Raw genomic sequence first — 19,985 nt, 5'->3', positions numbered from 1 at the left:
TTTACCCGTCATATTTTTCTTGTTACCGGTGGTGTGTTGCACAGACAGGTCCCAAAGAAGCACCGATGAGAGTCACCGCAACCATATATGCACTATGAGTAATACTCACTTACCAGCCAAACATTTAGCCTATGCAAGCCTATTTATCAACTTCTTATGATGCTAGATTGACGTCGCAATACAACACGTTATGTAAGCTATAAGATGCACGCAAATTCCAATTGGGCTGCTCGTGTGTAAAACGTGGAAATCTGTATGTCATCTGAAAGCCCCGCTCTCAAAGTATGGCTGCTTGCTTTTTGACAAGGGGATTTTAATGCTTCAATTTGTTGAGACTGCTGTCCTCCATGTGACGGTGATGATGCTTGAATGCGGTATACAGTATGGTGTGCAGTTATGGCTTTATATCTACTCCATTATCATCACTCTGCATTCCCCCAATTCCTTTGCATTGCCAAACTCCGATTTTAATCCTTTATCATTGATTCAATTCTTCTATGGCCATGCTGTCCTCTGATATCAGTTGGTTTGACGTGGTAGCTCTTCTGGGAACTTCAATTCTTATTTACTGCATATTGGACGTTATATATCGTCTTTACTTCCACCCATTGTCCAAATTTCCGGGTCCTATATTGCCTGCAGTCACCCTCTGGTCGGAATTTTATTATGAATGCATCCAATCAGGCCAGTACTTCCTCAAGGTTGCACAATGGCACGAAAAATATGGTATGTCAATTGGCCAATCGATACTTCAAAAGATCAAGAACCATCGTATTGAATGCCTTCCTTAGGTCCAATTATCCGGATCGGACCAAATGAAATCCATATCAATGATTCCGAATACTACAACACCTTATTCTCTTATAACGGTGTGAGAAACAAAGATCCATTCTACACAGCACAGTTCAATACGCCAGATACTGGGTTCGGAGCCGAGGATCACTATCTTCATCGAATGAGAAGGTCTGCACTCAATCCATTCTTCTCAAAAGCTTCGATCGATCGTCTTTCCCCTATGTTAACTTCTATGGTAAGTCTGCTATCCATTATACTGCCAAATCAGAAGCATTCGTCTCCTCCCAGTGGCTGTTCAAATGTCCTCCTTTCACGCCAATTTGAAGTGCTCCGGATCAGTCTTAATCTCTTTCTATAGGTCGAGAAACTCTCATCACGCCTCGAAGAGTTCCGTAACACTTATCAACCGCTAAACATTCGTCTTCCCTTTCAATGTTACACGGCCGATATTGTTACACTTTACGCAACCAACCGTTGCTGGAACCATCTCGATGTACATCCCACCCTTATCGTTTGAAAACACTTCTAATAGAATCCTACAGACTCCAGATTTCAATCCATCATGGGCACAAACTTTTGTTGCTGTATCTATCATATCAAAATGGGCCAAATTTGTTCCAAGTATTTATACCTTGTTGGAACATACTCCTCATTGGATATTGAATAAATTTGCTCCGAGCGTTATTCTCACGCTTGATCATCACAATGTACTTTTCTCATTCCTCTTTCCTCTATCCTTTGCTCTACTCCTTTCTCCTCTCCAATTTCCAACTGACCCAAATCCTCTCAGAAAATTCGCACCCAAATCCGCGAAATCCTCTCTGGCACCATCCTCCCCGTCGATGCACCTATCGATGGCTTCCCCCGCACCATATTCCATAACTTCCTCTCCTCTTCTCTACCGGAAAGCGAAAAAAAGTTCTCGAATATGAGTCAGGAGGCTATTAATATCATTGGGGCGGGTACGGACACAACGGCTCATACCTTGATGATATTGATGTATTATCTCGCTAGCGACGCAACGAGATGTGAGAAGTTGAGAGAAGAATTGAGGGGTGTGGGGCTGGGGAGGAGCGAGGATGGGGAGGTGAAGAAAGTGGAATTGGGAATGGTGGAGAGATTGGTTTATTTGGTGAGTTTTTTGGATCGTGAATGAGGGGCTTACAAGCAGCACTAACGCGAGATCTAGAATGCGTGTGCGCTGGAAGGATTACGGTGAGTTTTTGATGGAATGTGTAATTAGAATGGGACGAGATAATAATAAGGGAGAAAAGTCTTTCCTACGGTGTCTCGAGTCGATTAGCTCGTATTGCACCTAATGAGAATTTACGATATGGAAAATGGGAAATTCCAGCCGGTGTGAGTTATTTTTCTACTAAATCTCCTCTTCTCTCTAAAATCTATCCTAACACAATACTGCAAATAGACACCCATCGGCATGAGCACAATACTTCAACATCACGATGAAAACATCTTTCCTTCCTCCCATCAATTTCTCCCCGAACGATGGATTTTGGAAGATGGAGGTATCAATCATGCGCTGGAGAAATATCTGGTTTCGTTCTCGAGGGGGTCGAGGAGTTGTATTGGGCAGGTGTATGTATTGCTTTTCTTCTTTTTGATTACCTGCAGAACATAACCTAACATCACCTAACATAACATAACCCAACCTCCCTATCCACATCTCCCCTGATCATTCCTAGCATGAAAAATTTGCAAACATTCTCTCCTTTCCTTTTCTGCCATATCCCTCTCTACCCACTACCAGCTAACTCCCCACAGTCTCGCCAAAGCCGAAATCCACCTCGCGCTCGCAGTCATCATATCGCGTTTTGAAATCCGTCTCTTCGAAACAGATTTTGAGAGAGATGTTAGGGTGAAGAGTGATTACTTTTTGCCTCAGCCGGGGAAGGGGAGTAGGGGGGTGAGGGTTTTGTTGGGGTGAGTTGGGAGGAGCGGGGGAGGGAGGAGGATAGTTTTTATGGGGATAGGGAGATGGAGATGGAGGGATGGATGGAGAGGGGTGGTGAGGTGGGATGAAATGAGATATGGTAGATTTTGAGAAGGCGTGGAATTGGAAACTGGAAGTTGGTAGCAAGATTGATGAAAATCCTTTGGTTGTGGATACCTAGGTATTTACTATTTTTGTTGACTATTTTCCAAATCTGATGGTATCAAATTGACAAGTATATCAAGAGTTTTCTTTATGACGGAGGAAATAGCATAGACATAATATGCTATTGATTTTCCACAGCTACTCTTTATTATGAGATTGCATTAACTATTTTCATATCCATATCCATATTCATATCCATATCCTCATACTCAAGCTAATTAAAATCTCCTATCCTTTAATTATCATTCCACTCCATTCCATCGCCCTCCCCTCCCCTCACTCACTCACTAAATTAAATTCTCCATGATAAATAGATAAATAGATAAATAATTAAACTCATAAAATCACTGCCCTGCCTACTATCATCTGATCCCCTAGGAACCATAATTCCTCTTCTCATCTCCTGCTATTGTCCTCATCCAAATTATGGAACCGTCTACCATCGCCATCCAATCTCATCCCAGGTTAGTTTCTTTCTTTACATCATCACCCTATTTCCCTCTCCCCCAACGAAGTCATCTCCCACTCTTTCTCTTTCCCTTTCCCTTCTCCTGCGCCATCACCTTAACCGCCGCCTCGATATCACTCTCACTCTCATTTTTCTTCTGCTCTATCTCCTTCCCATTTACTTTCTCATCTCTTACATTCGTATTTTCCCCCTCCCTATCCTTCTCCTTATCCTCCCCTCCCAACTTCATCTCTCCACCAGAAACAAACCCCGCACCACTAGAAAGCACGGGTGCACCCACCGCAGGCGCAATAGTTTCTTCTCCGCTACTAATGGGTTTGCGTCCGTAGACGATATACATGTTGCACCAATTGTGGACGCGGGGGTCTTTGAATTCGTTGCGGACGCCGGCGGCGAGGACTTGGTATCTGGGTTTGAGGGGGGGTGGTTAGCTTGGGGTGGGGGTTTGTAATGTGAGATTGGTGATGTATGGGGGGGGGGAAGGGAGCTGAGAGGATGAGGATTGAGGTAAGGGAAGAATTGAAGGCGGGGAATGATGGGAGTGGATAAGTGTAGAAAGGAAAACTCACTCTTCAGGACTCCATCCTAATATCCTTGTGAAATGCGCCATTCCGTACGCGACAGTTGCGTCTAGCATGTTTTGTTGCATATAGAGTCCAATTTCCTTGTTGCGACGATCTCGGGCCCAGGGTGCCATAGGGAGCTAGATGGTGGTTAGCCAGATTCTACGAATGTAACAGAACATAGGATGATTGAATGAGAGCAAATATGCAAGGAAAGTGAGAATTTGTGGGTTATCTTCCAAAATACGGAGATCTAGAAGCATGAATCATTCTTAGGACTGGTCCAATACTCGAGACAGATCCAATCACATTCATTTCTCTCATACGAGATAGAACCCAAAACCTACCCTCCAATGTCTCTCCACCACTGCTTCGAATCCAGCTTCTTCCAACCAATCTTTAAATTTCATAGCGACATTCAAGTCTCGTCCGAATAATCTGGATGCTTCGTCAAGACCCGCTTGCCATTTTTGGAATGATGGAGCTAGCTGTTCAATGGTTAGTGGATGTGAAAAGCGCAACGGAGTCGAGCCAGGATAATACGTACCTCTCCTGTCCCATCGTCTGAGTATCCATGACTATGAAAGAAGTTTAGATTTAGATGGTTCAAGTAATGAGTGATGCGTCATAGGATGAAGATTCAGAAAGGAGGAAAGAATGAAATTGAGACACACTATTCGAAATCGACAAGCTCGATAAAACCTCCTTCGTTCAGATTATCACGAGCTTGATCGAGAAGATGAGGCCTGGGATGAACAGTCAATATGATGTATTGTAATAATGTATCATCTCGTCACGAATCTAATCATGAAACATACCAAGAAGCGATAGAGCCACCCAAGGAGCGAATGTGTATAAAATCAAATTTCTGACTATAACGCCATGTATCTTCGACATCATCGATCTAACCATGGTCAGTATTTCGATCTAGTAAGATGATGGCACTGACCTACTTCAAATTCAAGATTTGGTGGGATCCTACGAGTGACTTAGCAAACATTCATACAAGAATAAGGTAAGATCATACCAGCCAGGTTGAATCGGAGATAAGTCACAGCCCACAACATGCGATGAAGGATATTGACTAGAAGCGAACTTAGAGATCACTCCTCCTTTACGCTGACAAAAACATACTCGGCGAAATCAATTGCCCAAATCCCAGTTCCGGTTCCAACATCAAGTACTCGTTGAGGGTTCTCAATCGGAGCCAAGTATAGCTTGCCATCCAAAACAAGATTGAAAACGTGATGAAGCTTTGATTATCTATCAGATCAGTTTTACCGAAATTGGAATGTTCGTATACATACTAGATCCATACGATCTTGCTCGTCATCATCGTTGGGCTTGGGTTTTCAGTACTTGTGTGTGGATAGTACAAACGATAGATCTTACCATCAGATATTTACCATCTCTATAAGCATGGTATCTCCGACCATTCTAAAAGATATAAGTATATTTGATCACTTCAAGTATACGAAACCCGGACCATACCTCTTCTCTAGAATAGCTGAATCAGCTTACGTCCTTCCAGCAAGAACCACAGAAGTACTCACCTATACCGAGTTATTCCAGACGTTAACGATGTCTTACTCGTATTGCTCCTGTGCTGGTATTAGTCTACGCTTGAAAACTTTAGCGATTACCTACGATGCCGGTCCACCGAATGCAGAATCATTCTCAAGTGCATCGTTGTCCTTCACTAGTAAGCTTATATTTTTAAACAACTCTGGTAGGATCATTACATCAACTTCGATGGGATTGGGATTTGTATAGTCTTGTATATCTTGACGGCTTCCGCCAGCTGCATTAAAAGCATCAATTGCTTCTTGCGATGTTGCCATAATATCGTTTGAAGTAGAATCACATTAATAGAATCACTAAAGTATGGAAGAAATGCAAATGTTCATACTGAAGAAAGAAGCCTCGATTGAAATAAAAATTAGTAAATGCAAATTTTTTATATTATAAATGTAACATATCCTCGTTCAACCGGTCATCTCCCCAACGCAAAACGTTGTAATACCACATCTTTCGTGTCTTGCATACCAGTACATATTGCAGCTTATTCCGATACTTAAAGGAACCTCCAACAGTTTGGGTTTGACGACAGCGATGATTCCTGGCTATCTATGACTCGTCCCAAAGTGCCGGGCCCGCTTTGCTTGGACGGATGAACCAGATTCCGCCAAGGTGCTACAAAATATGCAAGTAGCCGAAGGTGGGCGAAAGGTAACTAACCGTGATGTATGGTCGGCGATCAAATATTGGCGCTATGGTGTTGCCATGACACACCTGTCATTGAATGTGGTGAATTTGAATGATAATGCAAAGAAATGAAAATGTTGAAAAAGAAAGTAGAAGATTTAGTTATGAAACAATAGAAAGGAGAAATTCAACGCTCGCTCAACGCATCCAATGCAAACGGGTGATGTTATCTGCTAAGTACAGCGGGTAAAGAAGTCGTGTCACAATACTCAGGTGGATAAACGGGACAGGCGGCTTACGCAAAGTCCCCGAGGAAGGTTCTGTGCATTTGATTAAGTTGAATGGCTGGGAAAATTACCTAAATACTCGTAAATAATAACTAGAATCATTCACGGGCTTAGAGGGTGGCCTGCTGTACCAGTTTGGCGTCATTTGAATGCACTGATGATCGTAAATATGTACGTCAACTTGATAATTTCTCAACCGTTGAATAAAAATAGTCCGAATTCGGGGAATATGACAAGCCAATAATCTTCAATGCTATGTCAATATGATTTAGATGACCGGGTATCATGTAGAGCTTCCGTCGCTATCACCATTTCTCCCGAAACGCCCCAGTAACTCAATCGGGAGCTCACTAATTCTCTCATCCCTCCAGAATAAGGAACATGAGATGCAAGCACCTGCTTTTACAATCGAGGCAAGAATCCATTGCCATCTCTTCCAAAACGCCTCCACTACTCCATTGAAACCTCGATCAGACTGACACTCTTGCATCGATAGATGTGAAGATGTGAGATGAAAGTTCCCACAGCAACCTCAAAAGTCAGCTTAACGATCGTTGCCTGTTATGAGAGAACTTTTAGAAACCCAAATGTAATACTCAAGAGGAAGCCCGTGAAAACAGCAATTTGTCTTCTTGATGACAATATCCCAGGTTCTCTTAATATCCATACAACACACCCAAGAGGCCATATAAATCCCATAATGTTACCCCATAATAAGTCATCAAATCCACTACCCATACCATCATCCCCAAAGTCAAAGCCACCCTCAACCCTACCTGCGTCATTTCCTGCATTATTATCTATCCAAGAATCTTCCATCCGTAACAGGGTATCAGGAGACGGCATAGTATCTGGCGTATGTATGCTTGCTTGAATTGATTGGAATTGAAGTCGTAGTTGATTTACTTCAGCTGGGGAAAACCCAGCGGAGAGGAATCGGTTGAAGCCACGCGGTGCAACTGTTGTGCTCGAAGTTGGTATGCCGAGACTCGTAGAAGCCGTATCTGGCAATTTTTCCTTCTTTGCCTTATTGAGTGCGGTAGTAGCTGCTAAAGTTTCTGCTTCGAGCTCGGAGGGGCTTAGATCATCATCACTGATTGAGCAGTTGATGTATACCCTCACAGGGGGTAATTCTACATCTTTTCCTTTTCCTTTCGCATCAACAGCCCGTGGAGGAGGCGTTGGAACTTTAAGTATAGCTGTTAGGAAATCATCGTCTCGTAAAAACTTTCCTCCATATATAAATCGAAATCGACGTTGCGATGCTGGAGGTTCAAGCTTTGAACGGACCAAATGTTTCAATCCCACACCGGTAAGATTGTTCTGAGTGGGGATGTCCAAAAGCAGATCCGGGATCGAATCTGCGAATCGAATGGTAAGATGCAATGGCTTTGATAGTGGTGAAGCCGCAGAGCTTGGTTTTGAAGTCATTGTTAATTGAACAATTGAGAAAGGCGAGAAAGGTAGGCGGGGTTCAAGTTCTATCTCAAGCTCGAGGCTAAGCGGTCTTATTGTCAATCTGAAATCATTGTATCGAGACAAGAGAAGTTGATGAACTTTCTTGCAGTGTTCTTGCGTTGATAATCTGTGATGTTTTTCGGATGGTGAACTTCAACACTCCTTCTCTTGCGTCCCGACTCATATTCCCATATTTTGATAAGACGGCCGCTAGTGTTGGAAGCTTTACGAGGAGTCGATCTTATCGTAATCCTTGTGCCGAAGTATTGCGACATTGCGACACCGGCACCCAAGCTACCTAATCAGTATATAAAGTAGGAGAGAGTATGAGAAGTCGTGAATAATATCAAAATCTTCGAGGGATTATTCATCATCAGTATCTCATCCCACCTTTCTTCCTCCTCCTATCTCGCCTCTTTCTCTTTCTGTTAAAGTATCGGTGATGTCAATGATAACTCGTAAATCTCCTTTTCTTCCGTCACCATCTTTGACAGGACAATTTATCAAAACCTCTTCTATTACATCTCCCCGCTTCTTTCACACCACCATGAGTAACAAATCTAAGCTTCAACCTGCTGCTCGGGTTGCTGCAAGAAAGCAAGATGTTTGGTATGTATAGTTTTGCCCTGTGTCTCATGGAAGTCTAATTGTCAACATTTACTGCAAGTCCGGAAGTCCGCAAGTGCAAACCACGGGAATCTCTGAACAATTACTCTAAGCTCATGGCCTCCTGCCATTGTTATCACATCTCTAACATAACGCATTTGCAGGACCATTGTCAATGAGGCTGCTGCCGCCTCTCCCAAGCAACCTATTGTGAATATGGGCCAAGGTTTCTTCGGATACAATCCTCCTAAATTTATACTCGATGCCGCGAAGGCAGCTCTCGATAAGGTCGAATGCAATCAATATTCGCCAACCAAGGGTCGTCCACGTCTCAAGCAAGCAATTGCAGACTCATACTCTCCTTTATGGGGGAGAAAGCTGAACCCCGACACGGAGATTACTATTACAACCGGTGCAAATGAAGGTTAGGGGAAACCACGAAGTATTGGAATATACGCTTACCACTTGCAGGCATGCTAAGTGCCTTTATGGGATTCATCGAAGAAGGAGACGAGGTTATAATATTCGAGCCATTCTTTGACCAGTAAGACGATATATCGAATATGAGTTCACAAATCCGATGCTGAATCTTCACAGATACATCAGCAACATAGAAATGCCAGGTGGAAAGATACGCTACGTACCTTTACATCCACCTGAGAAGGGTGCAGCTCAGAATACTTCTGCAGGAGAATGGACAATAAATTTCGCCGAGCTCGAGGCAGCTATCACACCTAAGACAAAGATGATCGTTCTTAACACGCCTCATAACCCGGTCGGCAAGGTCTTTTCAAAGGAGGAATTGCTTAAGATTGGAGAACTTTGCGTCAAGAACGAAATTATCATCCTTTCCGACGAAGTGTATGACCGATTATATTATACACCATTCACAAGAATGGCAACCTTATCTCCAGAAATTGAGAGACTTACACTTACAGTTGGGTCTGCTGGAAAAAACTTCTACGCGACTGGGTGGCGTGTTGGATGGTTGATCGGACCACCACACTTGATTCAATATGTTGCAGCAGCACACACCAGAATCTGCTATTCTTCTGTCTCGCCCTTACAAGAAGCTGCGGCTGTTGGCTTTGAAGAAGCCGATGCTAATGACTTCTGGAACTCAGCCGTAACGGAGATGAAGGGCAAATTGAATCTTTTCAACGAAATTTGGAAAGAATTGGACCTTCCATTCTCTGATCCTGAAGGTGGTTATTTTGTTTTGGTGAACATGAAGAAGGTCAAGATTCCAGCGGACTATCCATTTCCAGACCATGTTAAGGACCGCCCAAGAGACTTCAAGTTGAGTTGGTTCTTGATTCAAGAGGTTGGCGTAGCTGCTATTCCTCCAACCGAGTTTTATACCGATGAGAATGCTCATATTGGCGAAGACTGGCTGCGATTTGCTGTATGCAAGGAAGATCAGGTACTCGAATCAGCTAAAGAGAGATTACGTGGCCTAAAAAAGTACATTGAGGCATGAATTTAAGATGATAAAAGGCGATTTCAACATGCAGAGCCAATGTGCAACTAGGTAGTTCTAGCTCGTAAATAATTACCAAATCGTGAAACCATGATTTGCAGGTTGTCTTACGATAGAAGCTCTCATTAGGTATGTGATACGGCTCCAATAAGAGCCTTGCAGCTCACTGAGATGATACGTGAATACTTATTATGCAAGTGTCGTAATGGTTTTTAACTAAGCGGTCCGTGAGATGGTTGACAATATGTAGGTACCTACTAGGTAAGACATAAAGTGACGGCATGAAGAGACAATCCTTTTTTACCCCGCGGTATGATGTATGCCTCAACACTAGGTCATGGTGACATCATGACTATCGACCTCACCTACATATAGATAGATCGAAGTTCTATACAACTTTCAATCCAACAGAAGTTTCCTAATAAGCATCTACTAGCACTCAGTGTATCAAATCAATTTTTACCATCAAGGTTTCTTTCTATATATATACAGATCCTCCTATCTCCGGTTTCAAAATTATGCAGGCAGTTAAGAATACAATCGCCGAGAACTTCGGTAGTGCGTATGTATCCATTATTCTCCCCAGATTATTCGTGTGTTAATTCTTTGTAGACACTCTCTTGCAAAACCAGAGCACCAATTTTCTCTCGAGGATTGCCCTGATCAGAGTGGAAAAGTAGCAGTGATTACTGGTGGTAGCGAAGGTATCGGCTATGGTTGCGCACACACTCTTCTCAAAAACAACCTCGCCAAGCTATTTATCATTGCTGTGTCTCAAGAAGTCTATGATGGTGCCGTAGAAGACATCACAAAGACTATCTCACCCGAGGCAGCTCAAAAATGTACATTCCTTCAGTGTGATATATCCGATTGGCCCTCCGTATGCAAAGTTGCCCACACGATATCCGAAAGCACAGATAGAATTGATATCTTATGCAATCTTGCTGCACGGGGGATCATGACCTACCAACTTACCGATCATGGTCTTGATAGACATATGGCTGTCAATCATTTTGGCCACGTTATTCTCACCAGTCACTTGATGCCAATCCTCAAGAAAACAGCAGAGGCAGGCAATACTGTTAGAATCGTTAATATGGCATCGAATGCTCATCAAGCTACCCCAAGCGATTGCAAATTTGCCAACCAGGAAGAGTTGAATACGGACTTGGGACCAAACGGACAATATGGAAGATCAAAGTTGGCTGCTATGCTTTATTCTCGTTACTTAGCTCGTCATCTTACTTCCAAATATCCCAAAATCTTGGTCAATTCCGCACATCCAGGATTCGTCGAGACAAAAATGTCACAAGTTGATATTCATGAGCCTTATCCAGTACTCGGATATGGCATGTCTGTCGTGATGAAGCCGCTGAAGAAGGATCAATGGGATGGCTGTGTTAGTACATTATACGCAAGTACTGCAATAGAAGAAAGTGGATTATATATCTGTCCACCGGCGATCCCAGAGCCGGGAAGCTCTCTGTCACAGGATGAGGAGTTAGGCGAGCAATTGATGAAGTTGACGAAGGAAATTATTGTGGAGAAAATGCCCAAAAAGAGCGTCGACCAGGGATGCCCGCTTGAGCTTTTCTAATTCGCAACGCGAAAACACTATATTGCATATGGTAATAGAATAATCAATAATTATTTATCCTACTATTCTAACTCTAATGTCAACGGTGTCTATGGTATCATTTCGAATCTGCCTCTTCCCTCTTTCATTTGATTTCTTCTGCTTAGCTGAAACACCTTTCACGCCTTTCATACCCTCACTTCCCCAAAGCTCAAATTCTCTTTGCCGTTCACAATCACATACGTTTCTTTTCCCCTTTTCATCTTCATCTCCACAACTACTACAACACTTGACACCTTCACAGGCTTCGCAAACCACTAACACCAACTCACATCCTTTCATGCAACATTTTCCCATTGTGTCTTCCTCCCTCCCGCAACCATGACATTTCGCTACTTTCTTCCTGTGATTCTCATTACCCAAACCCAATGATCCTCTTCCATCAAAAACATATTCCCTCCCCTTCCATAAACACTCATCTTCTCTCTTCTTCCCAGCGATCATCTCTTCCTCAAACCATGCTATATAAGCCGATATGCCTCCTTTTAACGTGTAGATTCTGTCTTGCGGAGCTTGATCCACATTCTCAGCGATCCACCTTGTAGCCTTCTCACAGCGAATACCACCTGTACAGTATGAGAAAATCGTTCTACCGGCACTTTCATGCTCCTTGTCACTCTCAGGTAAAGGGCGAGAAGTAAAATCAATATGCTTCTTCACAAACGCGGGAAACTGCGAAAACCTCCTAACCTGTGGCTTCACCGTTTGGATACCCGATTCCTCGGGTGCCTCAAAAAATCCAATCCGCGATTCATAATGATTTCGCACATCCAATAATATCCTTTCTCCTCCCACATCTGGCGTACTCGTGACCATATCATGAAACTCCACAGGACTGAGATACGAAACCGCGTTCCAATCCTTAGGCTCATAATTTGTGATTCCCAACGGTGTGATTTCATCCGCAATACGGGTATTCAGATCTTTGAAAACACATGCGCAGCCTTTTGTAGGTTTGAAGAACTCTTTGATTCCCTTCTCATTGTCTAATGATAAATCTAACCCTGCGAATGACCAATGGGATATACAAGATTCGATATACGAATGCACATCTGACGTCGTGCCGGCCACAGTGATATTGAAACCCTCCTTCCCGACTCGAATTTTGCCAGTGAGATTTAGAGCTTCACATGTTGATTTCTGGAAGGTGTGCAAGTCTTGGAGGGTAGATGGTGTGTGTGGATAATGTGGTGTAGGGAGTTGAGGTGGAGAAGTGAAATAGCGGTAGAAGAGAAGTACGAGACCTGGCTGATGGCAGGTGCAAGTGTAGGTAAGTGGATCGGAAGGCATCACTGTTCAGATAAACGGTGATATGTGAAGAAGAGCCCTCCTCAAGAAATGTGATCCGTACGTCACGTGCAAGCTGGCTTCAGTTTTTTATTCAAGGCAGTGATTTCCACCAAAGCATGAACGACGATTTGACGACGATTTTCACTCGGCTCGGGATATGGGGCTTTCTAGAAACTCGAGAGACTGCGTGGATGCCAAATGTGTAATATTTCAACCATGCTGCACTTGAAAAAATCATGATGGCAGACAATTTGGTCATGCTTTGCTTAGTCATGCGAATTTCTCAAACTTTTATCGCGCTCATCTCAATTCTCTTGTACGTATATCAATATAATATTTTCAAGTCACATATTTCATGTAGCATCGATGAGGTATTCTTTGAGCCGGATACAATCAAGGAGTTTCGACTATCCAGAAATTAAGACAATACATCGATGTGATACGGCATTACCCATCGATTTCAATGCAGTGTATGGGATTGCGAATTCAAAGGTCGAGGGAAAGATTTGATGCTGTTAATGGCAACTCAATTATCAAGTGATGTGTTGATGCTTGTTCTTGAAAAGCGCCTTTTCCTGCATAGAGGCATTCTAATTCACTACTAGATCGATGTATCGTCCTTAAACAGGCATTCTGCAAACTACACATTACTGATTGGGATTCTTTACCGTCCACAAGAGGACAGATGCGCAAAGCTAGCATAGCTATTCAACGTTTTACTCTCAGTAGTTGATATATGTTTATAGGACCAGTGTCCCTCGATTCAAAGTAATCGTCATTTCGTGGAACACGAGTTAAATCGCATTTCTTGGAAGCTGGGCTGGGATGGAATTCCCATTTCAAGCGGAAGATGTCAAAGATCCAGGTCGGTATGATACTTTATGAGCCCGAATATACAAAGCCACCAAAAGTCAACGAAGGGACAAACGTGGACCATGCATGAATTTTTCTTTCTGTCTTGCAAGCATCAGATCAAAGCTCTGCGCCGTTTCAATGGTGACAATACTAGATCACAGAACTGCGTTATCTGGAATGTTGCTTTTTAAAAAGGTTCACAATATCTTGGAAGAGAGAAGAAAGTACAAACATATAGTTCGTAGCTATCAGGAAGCTCGTGCTCCGATTGATGAGGAAATAAACCGAATGCTAAAACAGATAATGGAGTATCACAGAGAACTGGCAGCTGAATGGTTTGTTACTGCTGGGATTCCATACACTCTTCTTCACGTTTAACATTAAGAATCCATTCCTATTAAACAAGACAGGGAGCTGAGGATAATACCGTCAATAAGCGACTCCAATGCTGTCGTAAGGGGGGCTCTCTGACATAACTTATTGTTCGAGCGATTTGTGTTTGTTAAAATAGATTGTTGGGACAGTGATCATGTGACTACGCTAGCGTTGACGCTAGCGTCTTCTGACACTACAGCAATACGTTTTGTAACCCTAGCTTTTAGAACCTCAAGTAATATAACATAACAACAATGTAAACCATAGTACTATATTGACTTCACTATCCCTATAATAATATCAACATTAATCAGTAATATTATAAATTAAAAGCCTGGCACCTTAATTTTAATTACAATATATGATTTAAATTAAGATTAATATTTCTTTAAAAAGATACAAACTTTTATATCATTTCAATATAATTTGATATTTGCTTTTATATAAATAAAAGTAGTCGACAACATAGCAACAACTTTTACATTAATTTTAATTTATATCTTATTCTTTATTATAATATATATTGAAGAATAAAAACCAGTAGTATTTAGCTCGAGCTTAGTACTATACTCTTCAAACTCAAACTTTACTATATCTTGATAAAATTAATATTCTATTATCTACTTATTATTCATTAAATATAATAGGATTATTTACAGATTCTTTTATATTTTAGGAATATTATATTAAAAATGTTGAATATTTAGCTTTAAAATAATTTGATAATATTAAATCTATTAAATTTACTATCGAATCTTTAATTCTATTAGAAATTATATTTAATAATTATAAATTGATAGTAAATAAATGGAAAGATTATCCTTTCAATATTAATTATATAAACAAAAGGGAAATATAAGATTTCTGTAAATATAAATTATACGAATATAAATTTAGTGACTTTTATAATAAAGAGTTATGATTGAATTATATTATAAGTTTTAAAGATTTTAAACCAAAGTATTTTCTGTTTATTAGAATGTAATTATTATATAAGTTATAATATAAACTTTGTATATATGAATTATTCGTTGTAAAGTATATAATCTATTTAAAGTGAATAATCAATAAGATACTAATTAATATACAATTTACAATGTTCTAATAATAATTGGATTTTAAAATTACAAATGTTTTTAAGGAGAAAGGGTTTCAGTTTCGATTATTAAATATATTTGAAAAAATTATAAGAGGATTGAAAATATTATTAATTATTTCTAAAATAATCAAAATAGAAGATTCAATTAAACAAATTATTTATAATCAAAATAAACTATTACAATTCTTAAGTACTATATTTAAATTATTAAATACTAATTTATATTGATATAATAATAAGGATAAAGCTATTAAGAAGTATAAATCATATATCCCTTTCCTATTGAAATTATTATTATAATAACAGATACTAATAATTCGAGATTATATTATTAATCTTCTGTTACGGGAGCTGCCTCTAGGGTCACGTGGAAGTGGCTAGAGATCTCTCGAAGTGGTTTAGACTAAACTTCAAGTAGGAATTTAATAAGGTTGTAATTGATTGCAATTCTCGTAACTATAATAATGAAACTAATGATTGTTCTTGAGCATGAAGGTTTGTATTATAATGAGATTTGTTCTCTTTATATAGACCTTCCTGCTTTACAAAACCCATGGTTCTGTCCTACTTGGATCCCTTGGATCCTAAGCTCCAAAGGCTCCAACGTCCTATCACATGACACTTATCATGTGATCCAATGTTACTCGTCGTAACATCTTCCTATCGATTCATTATTTATAAAAAGATATTATAATTTAACAAAACCAATATTTATTCAATTTATTCAATAATTCAATATTAAGGTTATTCCAATATTATTATAATTATATTTTTAACTCAATTTCTAAAATCTTAATTAAAAGTAATTAAAATCAATTTCAACAAAAGTATAGATATTCTATTAGTTTGATAATAATATAATCTTACAATAACAAATCAGATAATTAATTAATAATTCATTTAATAATGATAATGATATAAATAAGGGAGGAGGAAATAATAAAGATAGAAGAAATAATATTCTAAATTAGAATTGATATTATGGAAACAAAAGAGGGAATGATCTAGAAGGTATTAATATTATTCAAAATATTTTATCTTTTCAAAAACCTATAAATATCGGTTAGCTTTTGGGCAACCTTATAAAACTTTATAATAAAGCTGATAAATATAATGGTCAAAATGATAATTTTGCTTATAAATTCTTAATCTTTTTTAACAATTATAAATGTATTGATATACCTATATTATTATTAAAGAATATATTTCCTATTATATTTGTTAATACTATATTCAACTTTTATTATATAAATCTAAACAATTTATCTAATATAATAATTAGGATTTATAATTTAATAATATTTATATTTGAAGGTTTAGAATATAAATACAATCTTATATAATAATAAGAAATTATTATATTCAAGAATGTAATAATAAAATCAGATAATAAAGAAAAGATGATACTTCAATACTTACAATTTATAATCACGAAACTTTATTATATACATAAAGAATTTAGCTTCATAATAAAAATAAAAGAATTACTTTATTAAAAGATTATTATTATATATACTTTAGTACAAATATACTCTTTAGTTTATTTTCGCTTTATTAAAGATACTCTAAGGCTTTTAAAGAAATTATATTCAGTTATTATGATATAAGAACAAATTTACCCTAATAAAGCTATAATATTCTATATCGATTATAAGTATTATTATAATCGAGGTGGATATAGTCAGAATAAAGATTTTGAATAAAATAATTGATATTTATTCAAACTATATATATATAAAAAGTGCTTTATTTATAAAAAGAAAAACTACTAATCAATTCAATATAATAAAGAAAAATATAAGGAATTCTAATACAAATATAAGGAATAGTTTAAGAATAATAATTTCAATAAAAACTTTAAACAATTTCTTATCAAATATAAAGGATTTGTTGAAAATTTTGATTTTGATATAGATAATGAAGTTATAGCTTATTTTGTACATGTTACGATGGTCTGCCACAATAGACGTCACGTGACCCCGACGCTTAGGTAACCGGATCAGAGGGATCATTTGTGATCCGACTGAGCACAGAGAACGAAGGTCTATATAAAGGAATGGGTTTCATTACAGTGTAGAGCTTCGTGCTCAAGAACAATCATTAGTTTCATTACTATAGTTACGAGAATTGCAACCAGTTACAACCTTATTGAATTCCTACTTGAAGTCTAGTCTAAACCACCTCGAGAGATCTCTAGACACTTCCACGTGACCCTAGAGGCAGCTCCCGTAACACTTTGAGCACCATTTCTGCTTCAAGTACCAATTCAATACCAACCGACGATATGACACCCACCAGTGCATCCGCGAGCAGTCAGGCACAAGCACCCGACACCGACGATGTCGAGATGACCGACGCTCCCAAGGAAATTACCATCAACGAAACACTCAAGATTGCCTTACCAGACAAATACCAAGGAAGTCGACAGGAACTCGACACCTTCCTCTTACAACTTGAAATCTACTTCAGATTCAACGAAGACAAGTTCACCGAAAAGGAATCCAAGAGTGTATGGGCTGTATCATATCTCAGAGGAGAAGCAAGCAAGTGGATTCAACCATATTTACGAGACTATTTCGAGCATGACGACCAGGATCGCATGCAACCCACTCGAACAATCTTCAACAGTTTTGAAGGATTTAAGACAGAGATTCGTAGAATCTTCGGGAACTCCAATGAGCTAGAGGTAGCGGAAGATAAGATCTTCAACCTCAAGCAGACAGGATCAGCATTGAAGTATGCTACGGAATTTCGAAGATATGCTGGAACAACCAAGTGGGACGAAACCGCCATTATGAGTCACTATCGTAAAGGACTCAAACCAGAAGTCAGACTGGAGTTAGAAAGATCTGCCGAGAGTGTAGACTTGAACGACCTAATCCAGGACTCCATCGAATCAGATGATCGTCTTTACCGATATCGACAAAGTCAAAGATCATACAAACCCCAGGGAAATCAAAAGCAAGAGCGTTACCGCAAGAATGAGGGAAGACCACGTTACAATCCACAGGGATATGGCGACCCTATGGAACTCGACGCTACGCACCACAAGAGCGGGAATGATGATCCGGAAAAGAAACGAAGACGAGAAAATAACTTATGCTTTGAATGTGGAAAAGCAGGGCACCGAGCAGCAGAATGCCGAAGCAAGAGAACAGGGGGCAAGAAGGGTAACTTTAAGAATAAGTTCGGCAAGGGCCAACTTAATGCCACCTTCACGCCACAATTGTGTGCTGTTAGCATGACAGGGCTAGCCACGCCACCACCAGCTTACGAAGAAGAGCTCGAAGAAGAAGAAGAGGTCGAAGGCCTCTCATGGGTAAACAAAGACCCGCAGTTAGGAGAATCATGGTCTATTCGGGAAATTGACCAATGGAACCGTCGTATCTGGAAATTTGGAGATACAGACGAAGGGACTATGAACGAAGACCTCAGCGTAACAGACGCTGAAGAAGGCGAATCGTATGAGGTTCGGTACGTCGATCAGCATCGAATTCTATGGTTTGGAATCACTACAAACACATCATTCGTAGAAAGAATTAGTACCGATCACCTCCAGTGGCCAGACAGGGGAGAGCTATGGGAAGTGTTCTATCACCACACATCTGAAAGAAATGAGAATCAGGTTCTATTTTTATGCAGAAGAGTAGGAGAAGAACACCGGGTCCAGGCTCAGGCCATAATACCACCACCAGTTGTGGGTACGATAATGAAAGTCACTCAAGGGAACTACCGATACACCCTATGGAGGGACTTACTTGATGACAGAGCTAGATCAGGAACAAGCGCTGTCTATCTAGAAGAGGAAGAGCCTCGACGTGTAACATTTGCCGATGAGATCATCCAGAATAGCGAGAATGAGCAAATTACACCACAGCTAAATGCTACAGGACAAGCAGGTCAAATATACTGCAAGGTCAAAATAAACGGACAAATACAGCAAGCCATGATAGATTCAGGGGCTACAGGAAATTTTATTGCACCAGAAGCTGCAAAGTATTTGGGAGTCCCACTCCAGAAGAAACAAAACCCCTACCAATTGCAGTTAGTTGACGGACAGCTAGCAGGATCTGACGGGAACGTTTCACAGGAGACACGACCAGTACGAATGAATATGACCCAACATTCGGAGGTTATACAGCTTGACGTTGTGCCATTGGGCCAACAACAGATCATCTTAGGAATGCCATGGTTGAAGGCACATAATCCCAGAATAGATTGGTCACAAGGAACAGTGACATTTGATCAGTGCAAGGACGGTCATGACGACACGTTCAAGGCGTCCGCGAGACGTAACACGCGCCAAGGAGAGTTGAACGCGAACAACACCGGCGACGTAGGACACCCAGTCCAGGGTCCTCCATTAAGAGCGAAGGCCAGTACACCTCCTCTACAAATGCAGAAGCCAACGACACGGCAGGAAATCGCAATCAAGGCAGAAGAGCCTATGATACCAGAACAGTACAAGAAATACAAACATGTGTTCAAGGAACCAGGGATCCATGAGGCTTTGCCAGAACACAAGCCATGGGATCATGAGATAATATTGGAGGAAGGCAAGATGCCTGTGCACACCCCAATTTATTCAATGTCAGCCGATGAGCTGAAGACGCTCAGGGAATATATCGATGACAATTTGGCCAAGGGATGGATCAGGGAATCCACGTCCCAAGTGGCAAGTCCAACTATGTGGGTACCCAAGAAGGATGGTACTAAGAGACTAGTTGTGGACTACAGAAAGCTCAACACGC

At 40.2% G+C, this 19,985-nt stretch overlaps 7 protein-coding genes across 7 annotated transcripts; 3 read left to right on the top strand and 4 right to left on the bottom strand.

Moving 5' to 3' along the window:
- Window positions 1–497: 497 nt before the first annotated feature.
- Window positions 498–2,740, top strand: EAF01_009523 (uncharacterized protein; the record flags this gene model as incomplete). Its single annotated transcript, XM_038917779.1, has 9 exons — window positions 498–726; window positions 792–1,030; window positions 1,154–1,288; window positions 1,338–1,502; window positions 1,586–1,927; window positions 1,985–2,010; window positions 2,070–2,154; window positions 2,222–2,391; window positions 2,578–2,740. 9 exons carry the CDS (start codon window positions 498–500, stop codon window positions 2,738–2,740), a joined length of 1,554 nt encoding a protein of 517 aa, XP_038766588.1.
- Window positions 2,741–3,426: 686 nt separating this feature from the next.
- EAF01_009522 (uncharacterized protein) lies at window positions 3,427–5,784 on the bottom strand (the record flags this gene model as incomplete). Its single annotated transcript, XM_038917778.1, has 14 exons — window positions 3,427–3,787; window positions 3,950–4,083; window positions 4,291–4,431; window positions 4,491–4,521; window positions 4,618–4,689; window positions 4,762–4,847; window positions 4,897–4,921; window positions 4,971–5,027; window positions 5,078–5,196; window positions 5,251–5,286; window positions 5,336–5,380; window positions 5,435–5,441; window positions 5,497–5,544; window positions 5,591–5,784. 14 exons carry the CDS (start codon window positions 5,782–5,784, stop codon window positions 3,427–3,429), a joined length of 1,356 nt encoding a protein of 451 aa, XP_038766587.1.
- A 1,212-nt stretch (window positions 5,785–6,996) lies between these two features.
- EAF01_009521 (uncharacterized protein) lies at window positions 6,997–7,866 on the bottom strand (the record flags this gene model as incomplete). Its single annotated transcript, XM_038917777.1, has 1 exon — window positions 6,997–7,866. One exon carries the CDS (start codon window positions 7,864–7,866, stop codon window positions 6,997–6,999), a length of 870 nt encoding a protein of 289 aa, XP_038766586.1.
- An 83-nt stretch (window positions 7,867–7,949) lies between these two features.
- On the bottom strand, window positions 7,950–8,168 carry EAF01_009520 (uncharacterized protein; the record flags this gene model as incomplete). The annotated part of the gene is made up of 1 exon (XM_038917776.1): window positions 7,950–8,168. One exon carries the CDS (start codon window positions 8,166–8,168, stop codon window positions 7,950–7,952), a length of 219 nt encoding a protein of 72 aa, XP_038766585.1.
- Window positions 8,169–8,335: 167 nt separating this feature from the next.
- EAF01_009519 (uncharacterized protein) lies at window positions 8,336–10,104 on the top strand (the record flags this gene model as incomplete). Its single annotated transcript, XM_038917775.1, has 4 exons — window positions 8,336–8,502; window positions 8,664–8,923; window positions 8,971–9,043; window positions 9,097–10,104. 4 exons carry the CDS (start codon window positions 8,336–8,338, stop codon window positions 9,977–9,979), a joined length of 1,383 nt encoding a protein of 460 aa, XP_038766584.1. The 3' UTR covers window positions 9,980–10,104.
- A 393-nt stretch (window positions 10,105–10,497) lies between these two features.
- On the top strand, window positions 10,498–11,576 carry EAF01_009518 (uncharacterized protein; the record flags this gene model as incomplete). Its single annotated transcript, XM_038917774.1, has 2 exons — window positions 10,498–10,541; window positions 10,592–11,576. The coding sequence occupies 2 exons, from the start codon at window positions 10,498–10,500 to the stop codon at window positions 11,574–11,576; spliced, it is 1,029 nt and encodes a 342-aa protein (XP_038766583.1).
- Window positions 11,577–11,630: 54 nt separating this feature from the next.
- EAF01_009517 (uncharacterized protein) lies at window positions 11,631–12,905 on the bottom strand (the record flags this gene model as incomplete). Its single annotated transcript, XM_038917773.1, has 1 exon — window positions 11,631–12,905. The coding sequence occupies one exon, from the start codon at window positions 12,903–12,905 to the stop codon at window positions 11,631–11,633; it is 1,275 nt and encodes a 424-aa protein (XP_038766582.1).
- Window positions 12,906–19,985: the final 7,080 nt, after the last annotated feature.

Source organism: Botrytis porri, assembly GCF_014898465.1.
Source record: "Botrytis porri strain MUCL 3234 chromosome Unknown BPOR_014, whole genome shotgun sequence".
Classification (NCBI taxonomy): domain Eukaryota; kingdom Fungi; phylum Ascomycota; class Leotiomycetes; order Helotiales; family Sclerotiniaceae; genus Botrytis; species Botrytis porri.
The sequence above is the reverse complement of the archived record's forward strand: the minus strand, read 5'-3'. Positions and strand labels throughout refer to the sequence as shown.